Source organism: Hippopotamus amphibius, chromosome 7 (assembly GCF_030028045.1).
Source record: "Hippopotamus amphibius kiboko isolate mHipAmp2 chromosome 7, mHipAmp2.hap2, whole genome shotgun sequence".
Taxonomy (NCBI): Eukaryota; Metazoa; Chordata; class Mammalia; order Artiodactyla; family Hippopotamidae; genus Hippopotamus; species Hippopotamus amphibius.
In genome coordinates, this window is record NC_080192.1 from 130386478 (window position 1) to 130414419 (window position 27942).

Here is a 27942-nt window from a genome sequence, read left to right on the forward strand (position 1 = left end):
ACAATAATGAAAAGGTTGGATGAGAAGGGTATTATCGGATTAGACCTTCTCAACTACCTCTCCTTTTGCTCAGAGCAAACAAAGTATGGGCAGGAACGTTAGTCAACGAATCCAGTGGCTTTCTCTCAGTTCGCTATGCGCCAAAACATTTGGCATAGTGCCTGATTCCTTCTTGTCACTCTTTCCTCTCCTGACATCTGTGGCAAATCACAGACTGCTTCTTCTGTTTCCTTTTTCTCTTCCCACCTTCTAAATTTTATAGCACAACCTTTCATCTCAGCATTTTTCTTTTTCCCAGTATTCTCTCCTCAGCCTATTTAATCCATTCTTATGCTTTTAACTCTCATTTCCAAAGTGAATAACTTTAATTTAGTTCTCCAGCTTCAAAATCCCTTTCTCTCTTGAACTGTAGTCTCACTTTTCCAACAACCTGTAATACATCTTTATCTGGAAGGATTACTAGTATATAAAACTCATTATGAACAAAACTGAACTCATCAATTGAATTTCTGAATCTGTTCCTCCTATGTTCCATCAGGGTCTTCTTTGACCTCCCCCTCTCCCTGCTCACCATATCTAATCATTACTTCATTAGTCCATAAAACAGACATTGACTTTGTGCCACTCAATTATCACCCTCAAGGAACTTACAGTACATGTAAAGATACATATAAGTGAACAAAAAATATACTATAAATAATCATGGCTGACTAGGAGCCCTGAGGCAGTGATCTTCAAGCAGTTTTGTTTATTTACTCCTTAAAAGAGTTTTGAAAAACCACATAACTCCCTGCACATTTTAAAGCCACCACTTACAATTTTTCATTGCAAATTTAAATAAGTTTGTATCTTATTAACAGATTTTTAAAATATCAAATATTCATTAAGATAAAATAAAATAAGTGTTGGCCTTAGTAGCAATGAAAATTTTAGGATATTACTTGATAAAATAGATTTTAACCACCATATTGAATAAAGCACACCAAATCTGAAAGCAATCATATAAAACTGTTATCAGAGGATTACAGCTAATATATTCTGAAATTCTGGAAATACGAGAAAACATTCCAGTTATATTTAAAAGACGTATCACTAAATTATATAGCTTCAACTATTCCAAATTCAAAGCAACCCAACACAGACCAAGTCCCTCATTCTATGGCATGCCTTTAAATCAATCAATCAATCACTTAATTAAAGTAAAATAAAATATATATGATAGCGAAATACAGAAAGACTTGTGGGTTACGTTTTCTTGCTTCATCATTGAAGGAGGTCTTTCGAAAGCCAGTATTTTTATTTGTCCCTTTATTTGGTACCTTAAAATTTTTTATATCTAGGTTGAAAGATACACCTTTCTTTTAAAAAGTGGGATAAGAAGTAATATGAATGCAGACTTGTTCTCAGACAAATCAGCTTTTTGAAAGAGTACACAGAGACTTCAGAATCTGGAAGCTGAGTCCCTTAAAACTATCCATGCCTACGTATACCTTGGAAAGTCTTTACAAGTTGCCACTATATATTTTGAAATTCATAATTTGAAATTCACTGCTTTGAGGGAATCCACTTACTTCAAACAACGAGATGTTGGATAGAATGTACCCTTTGAGGTGTCACTAGTGTGGCAAGAGAGAGAGAGGGTCTTCAAGAAACACACACACAAATGTATAAGAGGCTAGAGGTGTGGAAAGCTAGGGCCATAATGGTGGGCAGCAGGGGCTGGTGGAATAACAGACAATAATCCCTAAGGGCAGATGCCAATAACATAGTTAAATAATACTGAGCCCTGTCTGTGCCAGCTGTAAGCTGGGAACACTACAGTGAAAGTGCCACACTGAGCCTAGACCTTTGAATGGAACTGGCTAGGCCCAGGTTGATGGCATCCCAGCTATCAGCAGAGGCAGAAACAGAAGCAAATCCTCTGTGTAGAAAAGTTTCCCCAATTTAGGCCAACAGACCACCCAAAGATAAAATTAACTCACAAATAAAATTCATTAAGCATATGAGAAAACAAACTATTATAACTGAGAGTTAGCAGAGAAAAACAAAAGATTTAGCATCCCCAAGAATTACAGAATTTGGAATTATCAAATAGAATGTACAATAGCAATGTATAAAATGTTTAAAGAAATAAATAATCCAATCACCAAGATAAGAAAACAATAAGAGCCTATCAGGAATGGAACAAGCATATGGGGTGGATGGGGGGAGAAAATTTAAGAAATTAAAGTTTTAATATTCAACACAGTGAAGAAAGAATAGTAAAATGGAAAATACATCTGAAGAAATTACCAAAGGAGGTGGAAAATATGAAAGACATTATTAAAAATATTAATATATAAGATATTTGCATATGATATATGCAAAGACTAATATTTAGTACAAGGGCTCAGATAAGCCAGTCTCCCCAAACACACTAGCCTCCGTGAGAGTGGAGCAATATGAGTCACAGAGGAAAATCCAGACAATCATCTAAAGAGAACATTTTCCTTACCATATCAGAACCTTTGTGAGGATGAAAATAAATATTGCAACTGGAACCTACCATATGCCCATTATTAGCTCACAGTAAAATCAATATCCTCAATATCACCACCTTCACATAAAATCTGAGTTAAATCTGTTATAAATAGACTCCTGGTTTGGGTTGAACCCTACCTAATTACTAGATTTAGGTTTATAATGCTCAAAGACAATGAAAAAAGTAGACAGCGCATTCTTTCAGAATTCTGTTTTAAGGTTTATTTCTGTTTTACATAACATTTACAGTGCCATTTGTGGCGAATCTTTTTAAAATAAATAAAATTATTATGGTTCTGCTTCCATTTAAGGATGTATCAACATTGGTTCATGAAATGTAACATGTACCACACTAATGCAAGATGTTAACAGAGGAACCAAAAGGGGGGAATGAGAAAGATGGGCTATATAGAAATTCTCTGTACTTTCTACTTAAATTTTCGAGAAACTTAAAACGCTTTTAAAAATAAAGCCTAATAATTAAAAACGAAAGATACCAGCTAAAATTTTAATGAATCCTTAAAGGCCAAGTGTTGGCTGGCATGTCACTTTGGAAGAGCTGGGGAGCCCTCACACAAGAAGTGTTTACACTCATGTGTAAGCTCTTGTCCATGGGCCTGCACCAGGTGCTAACAAGAAAGAATGGGCACAGAGCAGAAAACCAGAGACAGCCCCCATTAGTGGCAAAGATGTGCAGGAAGAGATTGACAGTGCTAGGTAAACAACTGCAATGCCCTTCACACTTTCCTGGATCGTTCCCCGCTACAAAGTGAAGCGTTAAGCTTATGGGGTAAGGAAAGCAAACTTTTTTCCTCCACGATGACAAGCAAAGATCTAGTGCTTCTGGGAGAGGAGTAAAAGCAAAACCTATCTACCTCTGGAGGAGGGATGGGAAATCCTCTTATATCCGGGACAGAGTTAAGGCTCCATTGTTATGGAGATAAGACAGAGATAGAAGTAAAACCCTTCTGTTGCACAGGGAGGCACAAGAAATTGCCTTGGGCCCAGAATACTATAGCTATACCCAGCAGAGGTCTGCTACTATTGGAAGAGGGGCAGGAAACTACCATTCAAGAACAACCACAGACATAAGATAGTGTTTGGGTACTATAGGGAAAAGAGAAAAGAACTCTAAGAAAATCCTATTCTTGTGGCCCAAGTATATAGGGCTTGCCTAAAACTGAAGCTAGATAAAGAAAACAGAGAACATTCCTTTGCCCTCTCTTTGAGCCTAGCACAAGCAACAGCAGTATACTTCTGGGATAAAGCAAGAGCATGAAGAGACCTCACTCCCTCCACGTCTGTGATGTAGGCTTGCAGGGACAGCCAAAAAGTGAAGGGGCCCAGGAACACTTGAGAAAATCCCTCAGGTACCTCTGTCCATACCCTAAGCAAAGGGTAACAATAGCCCACCACTAGAGGCATCTGAAGCCTGTGGTGCACTGAAAGTAACAATAGCAATATTAATACCTAAATCCAGCTCAAATTCTGACTAGATACGCCCAATTTTCCACATTAATGCTTGACAGAAGAAGAGGCATATCCATTTCTAGACATAAATATTCAGTCTATACTGTTCTACCTCTAATGCCTGGCATTCAATTAAAAATTACAAGACACACCAAAAAAAGCAAGACAAAACAACCTATTATCAAAAGATAAAGCAATCAACAGAACCAGATTCAGAATGAACCTGGGTTGGAACTCTCAAATGAGGAACTTAAAATAAACATGATTAATAACTTAAAGAGTCTAGTAGAAAGATGAACAATATATATGAGCAGATGGAAAATTTTAGGAAAAATTAAAACTATGTGAAAAAAATCAAATTGAAATACTAGAAATAAAAATCATCACATCAGAGATGGAGAATTCCTCTGATGGGCTCTTCAGTATACAAGACAAAGATGAAGAAAGATTCATTTGATGGTGATCAATAGGACACAGCAGAGGAAAGACTCAGTGAACTTAAAGATAGGTGGGAAGAAATTGTCTAACTGAAATACAAGAAGAAAAAATAAATAAAAAACAGAGTATCTAAGAGCTAAGGGACACTATCAAGTGGTCTAACATACATATAATTGGAATCTCAGAAAAGGGGGAAAAAAGAAGAATGGAACTAAAAATAGAACTACCATATAACTTAACATTTCCACTCCTGGATATCTTAAAAAAAAACAAAAGTACTAATTTGAAAAGATATGTGCACCCCAATGTTCACAGCAGCATTATTTACAATAGCCAAAATACAGAAGCAACCTAAGTGTCCATCAACAGAAGAATGAATAAAGAAGATGTTATACACACACACACACACACACACACACAATGGAATACTACTTAGCCATAGAAAAAGAATGAAAATTTGTCATTTGCAATGGCATGGATGGATTTGCACAGTATTATGCTTAGTGAAATAAGTCAGACAGAGAAAGGCAAGTATAGTATGATATCACTTATATGTGGAATCTAAAAAATAAAACAAACTAGTGACTATAACAAAAAAGATACAGACTCACAGATACAGAGAACAAACTAGTGGTTACCAGTGGGGAGAGGAAAGGGGAAGGGCAAGTTAGGAGTAGGGGATTAAGAGGTAAAAACTACTATGTATAAAATAAATAAGCTATAAGGATACATTGTACAGCACAGGGAATATAGCCAATACTTTATAATAACTATAAATGGAGTATAACCTTCAAAAAGTGTGAATCATTATGTTGTGCATCTGAAAACCTTATATAATATTGTACATCAACTATACTTCAATTAAAAAAAACACAGGGGGGAAGATAAATTGGGAGATTGGGATTGACATATACACACTACTATATATAAAATAAATAGCTAATAAGGACCTACTGATAGCACAGGGAACTCTTCTCACTACTCTGTAATGATCTATATAGGAAAAGAATCTAAAAGAAGAGTGGATATATGTATATGTATAACTGATTCACTTTGCTGTACAGCAGAAACTAACACAATATTTTATATCAACTATACTTCAATAATTTTTTTAAAAAACATACAGAAAGAATGGGGCATAAGAAATAACTGAAGTGATAACAGCCTAGAATTTCCCCCCCAAATACTGAAAGACATTAAACCAAAGATACAAGAATCTCAATGAACCTTAAGTAGGATAAAAAAAAAAAGTGAGTGGGGTGGGGGAAACACCCACTAGACACATCATAGTCTAGCTAATGAAAACCAAATACAAAAAAAAATCTTGAAAGTACCCAAGAAAAAAGAAACATCACATACAGAGGAACAAAGACAATATTTTTTAAAAATCATAACCATGACAAAATTTCTATCACTGTCTCAAGAAAAAGGTTTTCAAATTCCAAGAGGTTCTGTAATTTCTATTATACTAACCATTACCTGCTCCTTTTACAAAATTCGCTTTCTATGTAGTTTGTAGGCAGTTTAGGCCACTCATTTGGAGTCATAAAGTGCCTTGAATTAGAAATTCCTGGGAATCTGCAATGCAGTTTGGCCTTCTCAACCTCCTTAAATTCTTTCATTGTAAATATTTTGCCTGCAGGAAGATTAGCAACCTAATTAGCATCCTTAAATGCAACTCCCATTGCTCTTGAGTTATGAAACCACATAACAATTAGAAACTAAGTACCAGTCTCACACTGAAGAATAATTCTTTTCCCTTCATCTCTGTCATACTGTGCCTTTTTCAAAGGGTCACGAAATGGTGGGATGGTAACCTACAAGAAAAACACTTCTTTGAGCACTGGGTTGCAGGTCTTTCTCACTCTATTCTAAGCATGCATGTATGGCTCTTATGCCGGAAGAATCAAGATTACAGAATCTGCAAACTAATGGCAATCTAATTATTATATATTTAACACATTACAAAGAGATGGGGGCACACCAACACATCTCCTAGCAAGGCCCTCCAACCAAAGAAGCATGGTTAGCTGTTGTTTTAATAGACTTTTCAGATCATCGTGGATATTCTTTTTAGATATCCATCCTATACCCAAATTCAACAAGTGGCAGTTTCTTAAAGGTTAGTTATGATGTGGAATCTGAAACCATATCAATGAATTATTCAAACTATGCTACATTAAAATCCACTGGTCTATCTTGAACTCTGAATGAATCTTTTATCCATATCATGAATTGGTTGTTTAGAAAAAATTAGATCACTGAGTTATGTGAGGTCTTCCAAATGTTAATACATTTCATTATACAAAAACCATATTCATTAACATCATTACCAATCTCATCAGTAAAGTCTCTGAGCATTGGGACACTGTCACACATGATGGTCAGTATGATTTTTCAAAAATTCAAATTTTTGTTTGAAAGTTCACATTTTATTGTTGGCAACAAGAAAAACTGTTGTTTTTCTTGAAGTAACAGATTCACTTCATTAAGTTTCCAGAAAATGTCTGCCAAACATCCAAGACTTAATAAACATAGTCTGTAAGTCATTCTTTCAAGTAAAAATGATGTTCCATGAAAAAAAAATTAACTAGTTTAGCTCACAATTCAAATAATCATACTGTATATTTCAGTATGCAGAAGTGCTCTTTGCATACTTCCCATTTCATCACATAGAATATTAAAACGATGTGTACTAAAGGGCCAAGACTTGGGGGGGGGGGATAAATTACCAGCACGGGATTGGCAGATACAAACTACTGTAGATAAACAACAAGGTCCTACTGTATAGCACAAAGAACTATATTCAATATCTTGTAATAAACTGTAATGGAAAAGAATCTGAAAAAGAATATATATATTTGCTGTATACCAGGAACTAACATATCATTGTAAATCAACTATACTTCAATAAAAAAAAGGTAGAAGTGAGACAATAAAATTAATAATTTTTACTGTTTGATCAAGGACATTCTTAAGTGAAATTGAATTTTTTTTTTTTTACTGTGAGTACATAACAGTGAGGAATATGACTACAGTACCAGTATAATTTGGTGACACCAACTTAAGTAGTTCTAAGGTACTAGCAGTTTTACCCAACATTGCTTTTGCATCATCAGTGCAATGAAAAAGGCAAATAACATTCGCCATTATTATGAAAAGTTTTGGCCTAATGGACCCCCTAAAAGGGTTTCAGCACTGTCAAACTTGCTGTATAGCACAGGGAGCTCAGCTCGGTGCTCTGTGATGGCCTAACTGGGTGGGATGTGGTGGGGGTGGGGTCCAAGAGGGATGAGATGTGTGTATGCATATGGCTAATTCATCTCACTGTGCACCAGAAACTATCAAAACATTGTAAAGCAATTATATTCCAATTAAAAACAAAAGAAGATCTCTGTACCTCACTTTGAGAACTGCTGCTATAACCTCAAAGAGCTCAGCTTACATTGAGAGGTCACCTATCAGCTTCATTTAGAGAACAGAATGGAATTTTGGTATCAAAAAGATCTGGTTTCAAATCCCAGTTCTAACCCTTACCAGGTATGCTACTAGTTAGTGTATGTCTAAGGATCTAACTCTAAACTCTCAGTTTAACTCTGACCTATAAAAATAGGGACAACAGCACATACACACACCCCAATTTGGAGAAAAGTCTAAAAGACCTGCTTTGCCCTGCAACTACCAGCAGTTTAAAATATCTATGATTCAAGGTAGGTTTTTTGTTTTATTTTGTTTAATAATACCCACTATTAGCAAAGGTGTGGAAAAAATAGGTTCTCTGAAGGGGGTACAAATTTATATAACCACTCTGGAGGACAATTTCATGATATGAATCAAAATCATGCATAATTTTAACCTAGCAATTCTACTTCCAGGAACTTACCCTAAGGAAAAAATTAAGGAATAAAGAGTTACAGGGATATTTATCATAATGTCATTTATAACAGCAATAGGTCAAAAATAATCTAGAGGTTCAAAATAAGGAATATATTTTTAAAAAAAAGATGGTATAGCAAGATAGTATATGTGGTTAGAAACACAACTGTACTCTGCTATTTATAGCTGTGTAATCTTGGACAAGTAACTTAACCTACCTGTGCCTTACTTGTCTTATTTAGCAGTAAATTAGCAGTGAATGTTGAAATAAAGTGAAAAAAAAACTTGGTTAAGCTCTCAGTGCAAGTTAGCTATTAATAACAGAATGCCATACATTGATTAAAATTGTATATTTATAATTTATTGACAAAGAAAGAAGCAAATCATAAAATACTGAGGGAAAAAAAGCAGATTTTAAAACCTAATGTGTGGTATGATCCCATTCTTGTTAAACAAAAATGTTAAAAAATTGTTTTAAAAAAAACATATATAGAAAGAAGTCTTTTTAATTGAAGTATAGTTGGTTTACAATTAGAAAGAAGTCTTGAAGCATATACAGAAAAGGATATACAGAAAAATGTTCACAAGTTCTGGGTAATGGAATTGAGTGGTTGTCTTATTCTTTATTTTAAAATCGATTTTCTCATTTATATATCATAAAAATATATTACTTTTGTAACAAATTTAAAAGTCTATGAAATTTCTAATCATTATCTATTACCCAATGATTATACAATATTTTCAAATTTTACAGAGGTTTAATTTACTTTGGACTTTGGCTTTTTTGTTCCTAAGATATGGAGATGGAACATGATTCTTAAGATGTTACTGTACTGGTAGGGAACTACTTATATATTAGGATTGCTTAAAAAAACAAACCACATAATACCAAAGTTAAAATTAGAAATCTACCTTCAGAAAATCCGGGTCCTCTTTGTTCATGTAAAAAGGATCATATTCTTTTGGATCATAATGCTCTATAAATGCACTTCCCTATAGGAAGGAAATAAAACCATACATACGAATAAGAATTGGATAATTAATTTTGAGCATAACAGGAGTCAAGAGTCAAACACACAGTTCCACTCATGCTTTGAAATGGCATCAGTGACAAATGCAAAAGGGAAGAGAAGACCAAATTGGAAATTAAATTTAATGTATCTAAGTAAGAAATACTATAGTGATAGAAGGAATCTACTTAAAATTTGCAAGACTTTAATAAAGGATGTTGGAACACTAAAAGATTTCGGAATTTGTTTTTAGATACTCACTAGTCAATGCCAGAAGAACAGAAACATTTTATAGCTTTGTAAATAATCAATTCTAGAATATAAAAAATATATATATATCTTGAACCTAGAGTGCAAATTTTTAAAATTGGTATATAAAATTAACAATTACATGGGGAAAAGAAAGAAAGATGATCCTAATGTACACATTCAAATCCAGACCTAACCCTTTCCCACCATCCTTTTCACATGCCCTGGATTTAAGAATAGTATGTGCTAGGGACTTCCCTGGTGGTCCAGTGGGTAAGACTCCACACTCCCAACGCAGGGGGCCCGGGTTCGATCCCTGGTCGTGGAACTAGATCCCACATGTATGCTGCAACTAAGCGTCCACAGGCCACAAGTAAGAAGCCCACATGCCACAAGAAGATCTCATGTGCCACAACTAAGACCCGGTGCATCCAAAATAAATAAATAAATAAAATAAATATTTTTAAAAAAGAATGGTATGTGCTATAATAGAGTATAGATTAAGCATATACAGAGTTGGGAAGGGCAGGCTGGATGATTATAAATAAAGATAACTATAGTTTTTAAAGCAACTGAAAAAAGTAACAAATGATCTCAGTACCTTTTTATTTACGTATTTTAAGAAACCATCTAATTCCTCTTGTCTCCTTTCTTTAATCTTCTTATGTGAAGTAACTTTTTCTATAATTTTCTTCTGGAGAGGATCTGCCACATCATCAACCCATCTTTTATATAATATCTCTTTTCTTCTTGCATTCAAGAAGTCATGATGTTTTAAATACTTATCTAGTTCCTAGTAAACAGTGATAGGAAAGACAAATATCTTAAAGTTTTCTTATTTCAAAACTTAAACTTAATTTATATTCATAAGAATAACCCACAAAATCATCCATTAATTAAATCACTTGATTGGCTGCTACTGTGTGATAGAAACAATACTGGAAACAAAGAATAAATGAATAAATTATACAACATGCCTGCTCTCCCTGGAAGACAGACTACAAAACAAACCTACAAAACAATGGGAGGGACAATGTAGCAAGAGATATATGGGGCTCAAATAGATATGTGTATACCTGTGGTCACTGCATCATTACTCACAGTAGCCAAGAGGTGGAAACAACTCCAATGTTCATCAGCAGACTAATGTATAAACGAAATGTGGTATAGACATATAATAGAATATTATACAACCATAAAAAGGAATGAAGTTCTAACACATGCTACAACATGGACGAACCTTAAAAACAATATGCTAGGGACTTCCCTGGTGGTTCAGTGGGTAAGACTCTGTACTCTCAATGCAGAAGGCCCAGGTTTGATCCCTGGTGGGGAACTAGATCCCACATGCATGCTGCAACTAAGAAATCCACATGCCACAAGTACAGATCCTGAGTGCCACAATTAAGACCAAGCACAGCCGGCTTCCTAGGTGGCGCAGTGGTTGAGAATCAGCCTGCTAACGCAGGGGACACGGGTTCAATCCCTGCTCCAGGAAGATCCCACATGCCATGGAGCAACCAAGCCCGTGTGCCACAACTATTGAGCCTGTGCTTTAGAACCCGTGAGCCACAACTATTGAGCCCATGTGCTGCAACTACTGAAGCCCACACGCCTAGAGCCAGTGCTCCGCAACAAGAGAAGCCATGGCAATGAGGAGCCCACGCACCACAATGAAGAGTAGCCCCCACTCACCTCAATTAAAAAGAAAGCCCGCGCACAGCAAAAAAGACCCAACACAGCCAATGAAATAAATAAATAAATAAATAAATTTATTTAAAAAAAGACCAAGCATAGCCAAAATAAATAAATAAATATTAAAACAAAATACACTAAGTAAAATATGCCAGACACAAAAGGTCCAATATTATAGGGTTCCACTTACATGAAATATCTAGAATAAGCAAATGCATGGAGACAGAAAATAAACTAGAGGTTACCCAAGGCTTGCAGAAGGAAGGATGGGGAGTTACTACTTAATGAGTACAAAGTTTTGGTTGGGGTGATGAAAAAGTTTTAGAAATAGATAGTGGTGATGGCTGCACAACACATGAATGTAATTAACGTCACTGAATTGTACAGTCAAAAATGGTTAAAAAAGCAAATTTTATGTTACATATATTTTACCACAACAGAAAAATAATTAAATTTTTTTAAAGGTTTCCAAATTGGTAGACATTTGGGATGGGCCTTAAAGAACAGAGTAATGTAGAAAGAAAAGAATGACAGAGAATGAGGAAGAATATTCTATGCAGGGAATTTCCTGGCAGTTCAGTCATTAAGACTCTACACTTTCACTGCTAGGGGCCGGCTTTGGTCCCTGGTCAGGGAACTAAGATCTCACAAGCCGCGCAGTGCATCCAGGGTGGGAGGGTGGGAGAGGAGAGTATTCTATAGAAAAAAAAGAAAGACAAGTAAAAAGGCAGAATTGTATAGCACACGCTGGTACAAATGACAAGTAGCCTGCAAAGAAAATGCCTAAATTAGGCTATAAACTAAATCATTCTCACCAAAATTTCTCACATACCTTTCATTGAGCAAATAAAATCATGTGATTACTAGGATCAACAATATGAAATTTAAAATAAAAAATAATAATAATAAAAATCCTGAGATCTTCTCCAAGCAATATCCCTCCTTATGACTTCAGGTAACAGCACATTTCAACCATTCTCAATGAATAGTTCCTTTCCTTAAACAACTCTAAAGAAAATTCTTAAAAACAAAAATAGGCTACCTACTCCAGTGTTTAGGACACTTCACATGGACATTCATCTTGCCTTATAATTAAGCCCATCCTGCTACAGTTACAGCCTTGTTCTTACCTATGTATACCTGAGTAATAATTAGTCACTGTGTTCCAATAACAGCTCTTAAAGCTCTTAAGAATACATAGTGACTCCACAAAAGCCCCACTAAAATGAAGAAACAAGTGAACAGGAGAAACTCTTACAAGGTATCTATAAAAGAATCCCCACAAAGTACAGGAAGAGAGGAAGTAAATTAAAGCAATCTCGAAGCTCTTTTAAGGTCAGTCCTAAAGGCTGAGTGTTTTGTTTTCTATATTTTCTAAAATTTTTATAATGACATCTAAAATGGAAAAACAAATTTTAATTTTTAATTAAGACATTCTGCAGCCAATTCTTACCTTAATTATATAATTTTCTCTATATAATATTGATTGAACAGCTGCATCAATATCTTCTTTAGCTAATGCCTAAAATGACAGAATGTAATTTTGAAAATCAATATTCAAAAATTAAATTATTAATACTACTTAGACTCATAATATTTTATGTGACATACATATCCTTGGAAAGTTCTCTGTAAACCCAAATTTTCTACCTCAAATCATATCATCAAGTACTTTTTAAAGAGTATTTGAATCTTTCTGCTCTCAGTTACAGTTTGTTCTAGGGAAAAAATAACTCAGATCACAGATTTTCAGTCTCAACATGGCCAAATGACTTTGCCCAGAGTCACATGATAGGTAAAACCCATCTTTTTTTCACATCCTATAAAGTGATACAATCAGGCCTCTATTTGAATTCATTTACTCATTAATGAATTCTATTTGAATTTACTTAGTCATTATAGCTATCGAATATTAATACTTTTCATGAACAAGCCACATTTTCAGTATTTTAAAGCAACACAGAGGACTTTCCTGGTGGTCCAGTGGTTAAGACTCCATCTTGCAATGCAGGGAATGCCAGTTCAATCCCTGATCAGGGAACTAAGATCCCACATGCCACGGGGCAACTAAGCCCATGTGCCACAACTAAGACCCAACACAGCCAATAATAAATGGGGCTTCCCTGGTGGCCTGCCAGTGCAGTGGACACAGGTTTGAGCCCTGGTCTGTGAAGATCCCACATGCTGTGGAGCAACTAAGCCCATGCACCACAACTACTGAGCCTGCGCTCTACAGCCAGCAAGCCACAATTATTGAGCCCATGTGCCACAACTACTGAAGCCCACATGCCTAGAGCCCATGTTCCACAATAAGAGAAGCCACCACACTGAGAAGCCTGCACACCGTGACAGAGAGTAGCCCTGCTCTCTACAACTAGAGAAAGCCTGCGCACAGCAATGAAAACGTAATGCAGCCAATTAATTAATTAAAGAATAAAATAAATGAATGAATTTTTAAAAATAAATAAATAAAGCAACAGAATCTTCAGGATATAGTTCCTCAAATTAAAATTTTCCATTTTCATAACAAATCTTCCACAATTAAACATCTGCCAGAAAATGTCAGAGGTTGATTTTTAGCACACATGTGAATGTAATTAACATCACCAAATTATACACATAAAAATAGTTAAAAAGAGCAAATTTTATGCTGTAATTTTTCTGCAATGGAAAAAAATGATTAACAATAAAAGAGTCCCAAAGTGGGGACATTTGGGATGGGCCTTTGAAATCCTCTCATAATTATACAAAAATAAAATATTCTCAAATTAACTGTCATTGGAATTAGTTGTCTTCAGTTCCACTATCCTTGTTTTCCAGAACAGAGGAGTAAAATCTCAAAATCTAAGAACTAACCTTCCCATTAACACACAAGGAAATTAAGGCTCAAGGGAGTTACCCAACAACGAGAAGACTAGAAAATCCTGCGCTGAGCCCACAATTCAAACTCAAATTTGTCTAACTCCAAATTCTTTTTCTTTGTTCTTTCTGCCTCACAGAGTTGCTACTGGAGACTAACCCAGATCAGGAAGAAACTAAAGGTGTACTCAACACTTGGAAAAAGAGAACAGCACTAGAAAAGTTTTCAGTTTCTTGTGGACTTTTGTCTAACAGCAGACCTCAATCATAGCTAAATGAGGTGACCCAAATGCAGAGAGAAATACACAGTTTTACAGATTCAAGAATTAGAAAACACTTCAGGGCAACCACAGCAGCAGGAAAATGAGAGGAGAAATACCTGAAAAGAGAAAGTCATAGACAGAATGCCACAAATTCTGCAGACCAAACCTCTGGCAGACCCCTGAACTACATATGCACAAAGCAGACTCCATGCAGCCCAGCTAAAGCTAAAAAAGACTAAACAGTGATTTCATCTGCTGCCAACTGCAGGAGAGACAAAGTTCAGAGTTTGTGTTCAGCCAAGTTAACTGCCTGCTAAAACAAAAGCTCAGTATTAGTCAGAGGAACATAACAGAATCCAGATCATTTACAATGTCTAGTGATTTTGGACATTCATAATGTCCAAAATCACTAGACAAAGAAACAGGAAAATGTGTCCCATACTTAAAAGAAAGACAATCAAACGGAGACCAACTCTGAGGTGGCCCATATGTTGGAATTAGCAGACAAGGATTCTAGGTCAACTATCATAGCTTTGTTTAAGAAGTTAAAGGAAAATATGCTCATAATGAACGAACAGAAAATCTCAGAAGAAAAACAGACTGAAAAATAACCAAGTGGAGAATACAGTTCTTAAGTTTAAAAAACAAACAAACTTTAAACGGGCTTAACAGCAGATTGAAGATGACATAAAAAGAGTCAGGGAACTTGAATTCAAATCATTAGAATTTATCCAGTCTGAAAAACAGAAAGAAAAAAGATTGGAAAATGAATAGAATTGCAGTAAGTTATGAGACAATAGCAAAAGGTTCAACAAGTTGATAACTGGAGTCCCAGAAGTGATAAGTAAAAGAACAGAACAGGAAAAAGAAAAAGAAAAAAAAAACTGAAGAACTAATGGGTGGGATGAAAACCTACACTTTTCAGACAAAATAGAATAAGAGGGAACAGATTTACCCTCTCACCTTAAAAAAATAAAAAAAGTGAAACAACAGTTTTCAAGACACTGGACATCAGGCTATGATGGAGATACACAAAATGAGGTGAGCTCTAAAACAGCTCATTAGATCCTGGAGAGAATTTCCAGACTGTGATACAGAAAGGAGGAAATCAGGTGGAACCCACCCATCTCCCTGAAATAAGGAGGGGAGCTAGGAGTCTGGAGGCCAGGGTAGCTACAGTTCATAGGGCATAGTACCAGAGGGTGAAAGTCACACAGAGAAAGAGCTTTGGGGATCTGCAGAGGATTAAATCTGCAGAGGATCCCCCTTGAGCCTTCAGGTGAATGCTGAACACTGTATGCATGTGGGGAAACTACTCAAAGAAAATACTACTTCTTTACTACTGGGCAAAGAAGTACCTGAAAGGATCAGGGGACTAATCCCTAGAGGTCACACAACCCCAGGAGTTATTCCTCTTAACATCAGCCAGAGTGAAAAACTTTATGGTGTGTAAAACATAGAGCTGAGTACTTAGAGGGGGTTTTACATAAGTACTGGAGCAAAACTGGCCATACACTAAATGCTACTATGGTTCTGTCTAACAAAGCTTGGCGGCAAGACATGAAAAAAATCAGACTGTCCAAGTAACTTAACTGTATCTGAGAACAAAGCTCAAGAATATTTACTGGAAATCAAAAATATCCAGCACTCAATCAAAAAGGAAAAATCTACATCTGGCATCCAATTAAAAAAATCACGACACATACAAAGAAACAGGAAAATTTGACTAGTAATGAAAAGAATCAATCAAAACTACCCCAGAAATGACACCAATTATATAATTATTAGACCAAGACATTTAAATAGTTCGTAAGTGCAGGAAGCTAGAAGAAATAGCAGACGTCTTGAGACACGGAAGATTTTTTAAAAGACTCCCTAAAAATTTTAGGGATGAAAACTACAACGTCTGAAATGAAAAATACATCGGACAGGCTTATCAGCAGACTGGATATTACAGCAAACTTAAAATCATAATAGAAGCTATCCAAAATGAAATGCAGGGGGGGAAATCTGAAAAAATTTAACAGATAATCAATGGGCTATGGGATAGCTTTAAGCAGGCAATTAAACACGTAATTTTATTTCCCCAAAGCAGAGGGGGTGGGGTAGGAAAAAATATTTGAAGAAAGAATGGCTGAAATTTTTCCAAATGTGTTACCAACTATATGCCCACCAATACTAGAGGTTCAGTGAACTCTAAGCAGTACAGAAACTGGAAACTGATGAGCATGTAAAATGGTACAGGGAAACAGTAGGCAGTTCCTCAAAGAGTTAAACAGAGAATTACCACATGACCTAGCAATTGCATTCCTAGGTTATACACCCAAGACAACTGAAAACATATATTCACACAAAACTCTGCACACAAATGTTCACAGCACCATTACTCATAAGAGTCAAAAACTAGAAAAAAATCCAAAGGCCTATCCACTGATGAATGGATAAATAAAATGTAGTATATCCATATACTGCGGTATCATTTGGCGATAAAAAGGAATGAAGTAGATACAAGCTACAACACAGATGAACCTTGAAAACAGTATGCTAAGTGGAAAAAGCCAGACATAAAGAACCACATACTATATGATTCCATTTGTATAAAACTCCGGAAGAGACAAATCTGAGAGAAAGTAGATTAGCAGTTGCTAGAGAACTGGAGAGAAGGGAATGGAGAATGACTGATAAAGGGTATGAATTTCCTTTTTGGGGTGATGAAAATGTTCTGGAATTAGATAGTGGTGATGGTTATACAACACTGCGGATATACTAAAAACCACTGAATTGTACACTTTAAGGTAGTGAATTTTATGGTATGTGAATTGTATCTCAAAAATAAAAACAACAATCCAATTTTAAAATGTGCAAAATGTTTGAACACTTCATCAATGTATATATATAAATGGCAAGTAAGACATAAAAAGATGCTTAACACCATTAGTTATTAGGGAAATGAAAATTAAAAACACAATGAAATGCCACTCTACATCTTTTAGAATGTCTCAAATTAAAAAGATTACACACACACAAAGACTGTACCAAATATTGGCTACGATGTGACACACTGGAACTTCCACTCCTAGTGGAAATACAAAATAATAAAATTTAGAAAATAGTTTGGCAGTTTCATAAAATGTTAAATTCATTTACCATATGACCTAGGCATTCCACAACTAGGTATTTACCCAAGAGTAATGAAAACATATGTCCATACAAAGACATGTACATGAACGTTCCTAACAGCTTTATTTGTAATACCCCAAAATTGTAAACAACCCAAATGTCCAACAACAGAATGGACAAACTGGGGTATATAGCCTTCAGGAAAAAAAAAGGAACAAAGTACTGATACATGAAACAACATAAATGAACTGCAAATTATAATGAGTGAAAGAAGCCAGACAAAAAGAATACATACGTAAGATTACATTTGTATAAAAAATTTTAAATGCAAAATAAACTATAGTGATAGAAAGCAGGTGGGGAGGGGGCACTTGCAAAGGACACAATGAAGAAACTTTGGGAGTACTGAATATGTTCACTGTCTCGACTGTGGTGACTGTTTCATCTGTGAATACATAGCTCAAAATTTACCAAACCATACATTTTAAATATATGCAATTCATTATATATCAAGTACACCTTAATAAAGTTGTGTAGAAAAAAAAATCTAAAAAAACACAAATATATAAATTTTTGTGATGTAGTTAAAGCAGTGCTTTAGGAGAAACTTTATAACTTTGTTATACTAGAAAAAGTATATAAAAAATGACCTATGATTCCATGTTAAGAAACTAGAAAATGAAGAGCAACGTAAACACAAAGTGAATAGAAAGAAGGGGATAATAAAGAGAAGAGAAAACACAGAAAATAATTTATTTAGCACAAGCTACTTCTCAACGCAGCTACCCGAGTATAAACTTCAAAACGCCATTACTACTGTACCTCCATAAAAGAAAGTGGCTGTGGCTCCAACCATTCTTTTGAACTCTTGAGCTTGGGAAGTCTGTCATTTATCAGACCATCATGGTCTAAACTTTTCATTGTGGTCACAAATAACAGAGCCCCTAGAAAAACTAAAAAAGAATAGCTTACTTCGTAACGAGAATTCACATTGATTCTCTCTTCTACTTAATTAATAATCACTATCTATGACCATGAACGGACGTGGAAGGGATTCTGAGCATTAGACGTCCACTCTTTCCCTAACGAGAAAGGCCGTCACCACAGGCTTCTGCTGATGTCTTCTGAGCCAGCCTCCTTCAAGCAAGGGCGCTCTCTCTGGACCGACCCGCCGCCCCCGGAATTCCCAGGCTTCCCACAGCATCGCCCAGTCGAGCCGGGGTGGCAGTTCTCTCCCTGGCCTCTAGGGGTCGCATTTGCAGTTCTCTGATTTTGAATGGGAAGAGTTGCAGCTTTCTGGCTCCTGAAGCACACAGAGGGTGGGCCTCTTAGAAAAGGAAAGAAGGGCTGTGGAACAAAATCTGCCTGTCTTCAAGCTCTGAGAGGCGCAAACCGACACCCCCACCCCGACCATGCCTGAGGGAGAAGCTGTCATAAAGCTTGCGCCCGGGGTAGACCTACAGCACCCACGACCCCGCCCCTTCCCTACTACCCCGTCAGCAAGGTGCGTGCGGCCTCCGCCTGGCCTGGCGGGGAGGCTGCAGGCCGCGACAGGTACCTCAGCTCCCCTCCCAAGACTAGCAGGGCCTTCCGCTCCCTTGCACCACCCGAGAGCCGCGCCCGACAGCCCACGGCGCCTGAGCCGTCGGCTGCGGCGGGAGGGCGAACCAGCCCCACCTGCGGCCCAGTCAGCTCGAGCCCGTCGCCTCGGCGGAGAACTTTTCGCGTCTAGTGATTCGGTGGGAGCCCCCCGCGACCCCTCCGCCGCGGAGGACGACAAGGAGCCTGCGCGGCACCGAGGCGGGCGGAGGACTCCGAATTCCGCGGGACCGCCCGGTTCGGAGACTCGGACGTTGCGTCCCTTAGCCCCGCGCAAGTGCGTTCCCGCAGCCGCGTCCCGCTGACAAGGACCCGGGAAAGCCTTGGCGCCGGCGCCCAAGAGCAGGCGCCGTGTGGTTCGCGGCCTGAACCGTAGCGCTTCTCGGTGATGGGCAGCTGCCGCAGCCAATAGCTGGGCTCGTCGCTCTCTCGCCCCGCCTTCCCCCGCGTCCGTTGTCGGCCGCCTCCGCCGCACGCCAGCCTTTGGGAGAGTGCGTGGTTCCTTCTTCCACGAGAGTTTGTTGGCTTCGCCCAGCCTGTGCCGCTCCGCTCTCCCAGGCCCTCTGTGCTTCCTGTGCGTCTCCCGAGCCAGCCAGACTGGACGTTAACCCCCCGCGCTCACCCTCCGTAGCCCCTCTCCAGGGAACCCCCGTGGGCCAAATCACCTTTTAAGGGAATGGCGGGCTAGGGGCCCCTGCCTTTAGGATCCCTTGGAAGGACGAGTGTTTGTGGAGTTTGTCCCGATGGGGATGGTCCAAGAAGAACTGGGAACTTGTGCGGACAGTGTCGTTTTAGGTGCCTTAAGGTGTTTTTAGTCCCCTGGGGTATTGATCAGTGTCCATAGATGGTGTTGATGCTTGGTCAGCGGGAAAGGAAAACTCATGACCACATATCTCATTTAGTCTTGTTTACTTCAGTAGTTCTCCGTTATGTCAGGCTTTTGATTTTTTTAGTTTTAATCCTAGGTAATTCTGATGCAAACCCTTGACCATAGCTAGAACATTATGAGCTGTGATTTTCCAAACTCATAACTCAATGAACTGATTTTATATGATTCTGTTTTCCTCTTTGAGTATTAGTGGGCACTGGATGATGGACCGCCATTTTCACTCTTCATATTGTTTCAAAGTGCACAAGCGAATATTAAAGCTGTCCAGAGTGTCTTAGGGACATTTGTATTCACAGGCCTTTTAAAAGCTAGCCAGAACAGATCGTTTCAACTGCAGTTCCCTTTTTCAGAGCTGATGGAGCATGAGCCATTTGCAGAACTTACTGTTAGATACACTCCTGGGAACAAAGCATGTGGACAGTGCAGCCCTCATCAAACTCCAGGAGCGGAGCCTATGTGTAGCGTCACCAGGCTTTAGTGTAAGAAAAAAACAACCTTGGGCATAAGAGTTTAAATCTTTTTTCTGTAAAGGCCATAGCCAATACAGAAAAGAATGGGAGTGACTATGTTCCAATAAAACTTTATTTACCAACACTGAAATTTGAATTCCATGTAGTTTTTACATATCACAAAATATTTTGATTTTTTTTTCAGCTACTTAAAAATGTAAAAACCATTCTTAGCTTGCAGGCCTACAAAAACTGGTAGTGGGCCAGATTTAGCCAGCCCACCATAGGCTGCCAACTTTTAGTCTATTTAACCCCTGTAGGTAATGCCCAGTGATGTCCGAACACTTGTGAATGGATTCGCCAAGAACCCTTTGAAAACCAGAAGAGAAGGACTGTATTTCAAGGAGAAGGACTACAAATGTGTTCGGGCAGATGACTATTCTCTTTATGCTAAGAACGTGAGTGTTCAAGATCTGAAGACAGCTGGGTAAAAACCTTAAGAATTTGACTCCAATTTTCTGTGCCTCTCCTAATCCTATCTTTCAAACAGACTAAGCCTGTTACTGCAATGGCAGTGTCTGAGCTAGCACTCTGGTGCCAAGAAGGCATATGTAAAACAAAGTACTAACAGAGAGCCTGGTTTTGAGAAACGTTCATTCAGAACCTTACCTGAGCACTCTTTCTCCACTGCAATTCATCCCTCATACTCTACATTCTCCTTCTTAAAAAAAAAAAAAAAGTGATATTACTCTTGTGCTTAAAGCATCTGTTGGTTCACTGTTGCCTATGAGGAATTAAGGGGATGACAGTCATATTTCTGGATGTCCTATATTATGGGTTAGGCACACTAACCCACATTATAAACTAAGTAGCCTCATTGACTGATGAGGAAACTGAGGCTTAACAAGGCTAACTCTTGTTATAACTTGTTATAACTCTTCCATAGTCATACAGCAGAAAATGGAGGTGCTGGGATTCAAGCCCAGAACTAATTCCAAAATGTATTTCCTTTCCATGACATCTGTTGTTCTCATTGGGATATACTAATATGGGTATATTACAATCATTTCAGGGTATATTACAATCATTTACACATGCTGTTATTACAACAGCTTGAAACTTTTTGAGGAAAGACAACTAAATTATTGGAAAAGGGTGCAGAGTCCAAAAACAAACATATGAATATGGAAGTCAAGAAATGGTGAAAAATGTGGCTGGAGTGTCACTGCTAGTCCTGTGATTAGAACCAAGAGAAGGGCACTCTGTTTTATTCTTATCCAGGAAAACACTGGTGTGGTTGTTGTGAAAACTCATCTGTATCTTCTGGTGACAACTTACACAGATGGCATGTATCCTAGTGTCTGTGTGGAAGCCACAGAGAAATTGGGTAAGTTTGCTCCCAATGCCTGTCTTTGTTCCCTGTGGTAGTCGAGTCTTCTAACTGCAGGTAACCCAATGAAACCAGCTAGGGTAGAAAGGAGGAATTTATTGAAAGGATACTGGGGTTACTTACATAACCAGTGAAAAGACGGAGTGCAGCTGAGCCACAGGGAAAATGGAATTCACGGACTGGAACTCTTCAGTAGTCTCTCCTCCTAATAGGTCAAGTTTGTATCCCATTGCAAACTGCCTCCTTTGCTGGTGGTGTCATGGTCGAGCCTTGCATCCTAGCTCTTAATTTCTTTTAGAACCCTAATCTGACAAGTCTTAGGTCGTATGGTTTACCCTTATATCAGTCAGCTGGGGGTATGGGGTGGAGAGGGCAGGGTAAAAAAGCAGAGATGTAGTTGCTGGGGGCCATCCTCTATAAAAGGATCTTCTACAGAAAAAGAAATTACAGTGAGCCAGGCAGCTGGCTTGCTGGTGTCTACTGCATTCCCCTTCCATGTCTCTATGTTTTTGAATGAAGATCTAATGTAGAGCTAACTGGGAAATTCTCTCTCTCAGAGTTGAGTTAAACGATAAATTGTATTGTGTTTAGATTTTTAAATCTAAATTTCTAAAAAAAATATTTTTGGTTGGAGCTGCTTGAACACTCCTTTGAAACAGTAGAAGCCTCAGCCTACTTCTGCTAGTGAGAAAAGCAGCCTTTCTTTCATTCTTTCAACAAATTCTCAGTGATGATCTACATGTATGTGCACTGCACTATCCTAGTAAACTAGGAAATCAAAGCTGGTTAAGATAAAGTCTCTGCCTTCCATGCCTCTATATGTGCTACCCTATCTGCCTGAAATAGCTTCCCTTTCTGTCCCTGCACTTTCACATCCAGTTGGCAAATTCCTAATCATCATTGAAAACTCAAGTCAGATCTTGGACTTCTCTCTATTGTGCTGTGTATTTTATGCATACCTTAGACATTAGAGTCCTTTGTTTACCTGGATTGTGAGCCTCTAGAAGGCAAGAATTTCATCTCAATCATTCTTCTATCTCCAGTCCCTAAGAGAGCATCTGATGATGAGTAGGCAGTTAATATATGTTTGATGACAAATAAATGAATGACCTCTGCCTAGCAGAATCTGGGAGGGCTCCAGTTGCTTTACAATGTTGTGTTAGTTTCTACGGTACAGCAAAGTGAATCAGCTATATGTATACATATATCCCCTCTTTTTTGGATTTCCTTCCCATTTTAGGTCACCACAGGGAGTTAAGTAGAGTTCCCTGTGCTATACAGTAGGTTTTCATTAGTTATCTATTTTATACATAGTATTAATAGTGTATATATGTCAATCCCAATCTCCCAATTCCTCCCACCCACACCCCTTGGTATCCATAAGTGTGTTCTCTATGTCCATGTCTCTATTTCTGCTTTGCAAATAAGATCATCTATACCATTTTTCAGACAGCTGGATCTTAAAGGATTGAGAAATTAACTACCATCACAGAAACTACACACACACACACACAGAGACACACACACACACACACACGTATGTAAGTACAGACCTTCACAGTTGTCATAAATAGTTCCCTGGCATGGATTGTCATAAACCATGCTACATAGCTGGCAATGAGGTATTCTAGGAGCAAACAGCACTGAGCCTGCACAAGACACAATTTAGGAAGCACCTAACAAGAGGGGTGAACTCCAACATGGGAGGAACAGGCAATTACAACCACCGAGGACCTTCCCTGAGCAGGTGTCAGGATTTAAGGGAGGTTCAGTTTCAGTAGGGTAAGGCAGGAGCAGGAGGGCAAAACAGAGACTTGTATATATGGGCTAATTATTTAATTAAAGCTATCCAGAAAATGAGGCCAGGAAAATGGGCAATTAGTCTGTAAAGAGGCCAGACTCTAACCTATCAGCTGGGGCCCAGGGCTAATTCCCCAGGTCTCCTGTGGAGAAGACCAGAGAAGTTGCCTGAACACTGTAATGTAGATTCTGTGGCTGGCACTAAAGACTGCTTAGGGCCACGAAAGATTCCTAAGAATGAGTGTTAGTTAGAAGGACAGGGCTAACATCATTCCACTAAGATCTCACTGCTCTGGGAAGGGGTAGGCTATCCTGGAAGTGATTGGGTGCTCATGAGGGATGGATGAGGCTGATATCCACTCAGGAGCCAGGTACTTATCATGTCTCAATCTTTTTTTTTTTTTTTTTTTGGCCATGTCACGCAGCTTTCGGGATCTTAGCTCCCCAACCAGAGATTGAACCTGGGCCACCTCAGTGAAAGCACTGAGTCCTAACCACTGAACCAGAATTCCCCCATCTCATTACTTCTATTTCCTTCACTTGTTTTTCTTTTAATTATATTTTTCTGTATCAAAAATTATGCATGGCAATTATGGAAAATTTGGGAAATAAAGAATTCTGACTATTAAAATTTTTTATTATGAAAGATTCTAGGAGCATTGTGTGTGTGTATATATACATCTCCCCTAATAGAAAATGAACTCCTTAAGTCAGGGATTGGGTCTTAACTATCCAGTTATCCTTGTATCTCCAAGTACTTAGCACAGTGCCTAATACATGGCAGTTACGAACATTTATGAAGTAAATGAATGAATCATGTTGTGATAATGACTGTTCATAAGTAATAACTGTATTCTGTTTTCTTTCAGGAGAATATCTAAGACAAAAAGGAAATTAAGTCATCAGAGGACTATGAAAGACAGCTTTTATGATTTTAGAAGAAAACTATAGATCCTAAGGAAAAAGTAATACCTTATTTTGTGGTTGAAAAACACTAGGCAGAAGCTACTGAAAGGAAGAATGAGTTAAGGAAGCAATTTTTCTTATTTCAAAAGATCCCCTTCTTTAATTGAAATTACTTAATCCACTTTGTTCTTTTTTTCTTCTTTTTTTTTTAGTGTTGGTCGTTGGCATGAATGTGAGGGCACTGATAGTGTCACAGGGCATATCTGTTGGGTGACTCCTCCATAAGTCTCTTATTTTCCCACACATCTTGCTGGGTATGCCAAGAATGCAGGCCATTTCAGGGTTATGTTGCAGGAAGCAACCTTGAAAAATGAAATGATATCTCTCTTCAGAACCAAGAGTAAGCTTGATTACTGCTTGCTATGAAAGAGGTAGATTCCTTGAACTGGTGTTCCTGTCCTAGAGTGCAGCTCACTGCATGTGTGGCATCCATCTGGTCCACGTCACCCTTGTGGGACCTGGGGAGAAGGGGAACCAATGTAAAGACCACTCAACAACAGGCGACTCGTCAAAGTATTTGGTGGACGTGCCACACTCCCCACCATCTGCAGGCATCTGATTTTGTTGAGCGTTGGAAAGATCTTCCCAAAAATCAACTCAAAAAGATTGATTGATTGATTGATTGATTGATTGATTGGCTGCGTTGGGTGCACAGGCTTTCTCTAGTTGTGGCGAGTGGGGGCTACTCTTCGTTTCGGTGTGTGGGCTTCTCATTGTGGTGGCTTCTCGTTGCGGAGCAGCAGCTCTAGGCACACGGGCTTCAGTAGTTGTGGCTCACGGGCTCTAGAGCACAGGCTCAATAGTTGTGGCACACAGGCTTAGTTGCTCTGTGGCATGTGGGATCTTCCCAGACCAGGGCTCAAACCTGTGTCCCCTGCACTGGCAGGTAGATTCTTAACCACTGTGCCACCAGGGAAGCCCCTCAAAAAGATTTTTGACTCCACGTCCCTCACTTCCTCTTACTCCACACAACTTAGTGTGATCAATGAATACAGCCTTCCCCAGAAAGGGTTCATCTCCCCTTGGTCACCTCCTGGGTGATGATCAGAACAAGGAGGGTGGAGAGATGTATAACCTATTCTGAAAATTCTGTATTCTACCCTGATCATTCCTTGCCATGATGCATCTTTCTTTCCCCAAATAGCAACCCCAGGCCAGCCTGGTTGTACACCCTCCAAGTGTCCCTCGGGAAGGAATACCATAGACCACTGGCGTTTCTTGACGTTATCATGCCGTTTTCTGAATTCCAAAAGCATACTATCTGAGGCAAAGTGTCTTTTCTTAGTGTTTATAAAATCTCCCATTTTCAGGTTTTGTATAACAGCCTTTCAAGGAGCTTACCTGCAATACCATTCCTTTTCTGAGCTTGTGTGCCAAGAACTACAGATTTGTTCTTGGTGGTCAGGCTGACCACTAATCCATTCATTCATTTATCTGTTTAGCCGCTTGATTCTTTTTTGAGTTAGAGGTAAAAATACATTTAAAATTTACTTATTTAGCATTCATTGAGAAGCCTACTGTGTGCTAGATACTGTTGATAAAAAAAGTAAATAATATACATAACCCACTGCAGATAGAACTACAATCTAGTGAAGAAAATTTATAAATGAGTCGCATTACATGTGATAAATGCTGTAACAGATATAAAAAAAAAAAACTATAAAGCACAAAGTCTGAAGCAATCAACTGTGTATTCAGGAGCCTGAAAATGCACCTGAAGTGAATCTGAAAGAATAAGTAAGTTTAGAAGACAGCACAAAGCATTCCAGGGTGAAGGAACAGCATATGCAAATTCCTGTTGTGTGAAAAGAATGGTGAGAAGTTCCGTGTGGCTGGAAAGTAGTATGTATGAGAGAATGATAAGCAAAACTGGGAAGATGGATGGGGCCAAAGGAGAAAAGGCTACTTGCTCCAGGGTCACTCAAAGGACATCAAGCATGCTGTGTTATGAACAGTACTTGTATGAAATTGTTATAATTTTGATTACAAAATTAATATATACTCATAAAAACGATTAAGAAAAGAAATTACTCATAATTTTACATTAAATGAAAACTGTTGATAGTTTTTGTTATTTTCTTCCAGTATTTTTTCAGTGCACATAATATATACATTTTAAGCTAACCTAGATCATCAATACATGTGGTTGACAACCACCCTGTTCATTTAGCATAATGTTATAAAATCTTGTATTTCATTTAAAATTGCTTTTTAAAAACTTTTTAATTTTGTAATCATAGAAAATATTTTTAATCATTGCATGTCACATCATGTTCCTCTTTGTTAGATATTTAGGTTATTTCCACCTTTGCACTTTATAAATAACACTGCAGTTTACAACTTTTACATAATTCTTTGTGTCTCTGATTGTTTCCTTAGGTCTGGAAGTACAGTTTCAGGGTCAGAGTATGAGCAACTTTACAGCTCTCTGTAGTTTTGTTTTTGTTGTTTTGTTTTGTTAACAGAGAAGTTTTACACCGTGGTTTATAAGAGGCAGTTGAGGATTTTGGGGGTGGGGAGAGCATAAGTGGGGAGGGAGGGAGTTGTATGTAATTTAGCTCTAACTCAGTTTCCTATGCTTGTGGGATCGGGTCTGAGGCAATCATACCAAGTGCCCCAATAAATGAGAATGAGAAGAAGGGCAGTCAGTTGAACAGGCTGAGTCAGAGACTGGAGAGGCAAGTCACTATTTGAATCCAGATAGTGCTAAATCATGGTGACATTGGACAGTTGCTCCTGTACGATATAGAGATACTCATGAGGTTTGCAGGACAAACCAGGAAACATTTGGGGACTTCTAGCTACAATTCCAAAGGAGGTCAGGCATGCTAAGGCCCAGAGCTAAACAGAAGGCTGGGCTATCAATGTTTCAGGCTAAAGTTACACTATATTATCAAAACAGAATGGACTAGGGCAGAGACATGCAAAGAATAGCGCTCAGGCCCATGAGACTTGAACATCTGAACATGTGGAAACTGGTCAGCCAGGGAAGCCTAGATGAGGAGTCATGGCAGCAAATGCTGGTTGGGAGGTGGGAGGTGGGAGGACCTTTCAGCAAACAATTCAAGTTGTCTGGTATTTTCTAGCAGCAACTTTCCAACAGCAACTGGGTGTCCTACAATTTAATCCCATTTTGACACTAACTACATGGAGTTAGTGCAGACAACACAGATTAAGGGGCTCAGTCCCATAAACCTTCATCTCAGAAGCCAGCCACAACTCCCAGGTCCCCAGACTACCCATACTTCTGACTTGGCTACAAATTTGGGGGTTTCTTTGACCCCCCTCTTCAGGTTTGATAATTTCCTAGAATGACTCAAAGATCTTAAGAGAGTGCTAGACTTATTAC

The 27942-nt window shown here is 38.2% G+C and overlaps 2 protein-coding genes across 8 annotated transcripts in view; one reads left to right on the top strand and one right to left on the bottom strand.

The window, feature by feature from the left end:
* The window catches only part of LOC130856334 (protein FAM228B), a 39899-nt gene extending 20387 nt beyond the window's left edge, over positions 1-19512 (bottom strand). Inside the window, exons 1-7 of one of the 4 annotated variants that reach the window (XM_057740431.1) lie at positions 19178-19512; positions 18323-18453; positions 12712-12780; positions 10165-10356; positions 9217-9297; positions 6158-6245; positions 5902-6064 (exon numbers count right to left, since the gene is read on the bottom strand). In XM_057740431.1, the coding sequence (XP_057596414.1) occupies positions 5904-6064; positions 6158-6245; positions 9217-9297; positions 10165-10356; positions 12712-12780; positions 18323-18421 (690 nt within the window). In that variant the 5' untranslated portion in view covers positions 18422-18453; positions 19178-19512 and the 3' untranslated portion in view covers positions 5902-5903. Of the gene's footprint in view, positions 1-5901; positions 6065-6157; positions 6246-9216; positions 9298-10164; positions 10357-12711; positions 12781-18322; positions 18804-19177 lie in introns of those variants that run through there. The other 3 variants (XM_057740430.1, XM_057740427.1, XM_057740429.1) reach the window with 3 other exon arrangements.
* On the top strand, positions 19278-26337 carry PFN4 (profilin family member 4). 4 transcript variants are annotated; one of them, XM_057740435.1, is made up of 5 exons: positions 19445-19894; positions 20339-20467; positions 20758-20895; positions 21719-21824; positions 24497-26337. In XM_057740435.1, the coding sequence occupies exons 2-5, from the start codon at positions 20351-20353 to the stop codon at positions 24523-24525; spliced, it is 390 nt and encodes a 129-aa protein (XP_057596418.1). In that variant the 5' UTR covers positions 19445-19894; positions 20339-20350; the 3' UTR covers positions 24526-26337. The 4 variants fall into 4 exon arrangements, with proteins under 4 accessions (XP_057596417.1, XP_057596418.1, XP_057596415.1 ...); XM_057740434.1 differs by lacking the exons at positions 19445-19894; positions 24497-26337 and adding an exon at positions 19278-19376 and having other exon boundaries at positions 21719-22017; XM_057740432.1 differs by lacking the exon at positions 24497-26337 and having other exon boundaries at positions 21719-22017.
* Positions 26338-27942: the final 1605 nt, after the last annotated feature.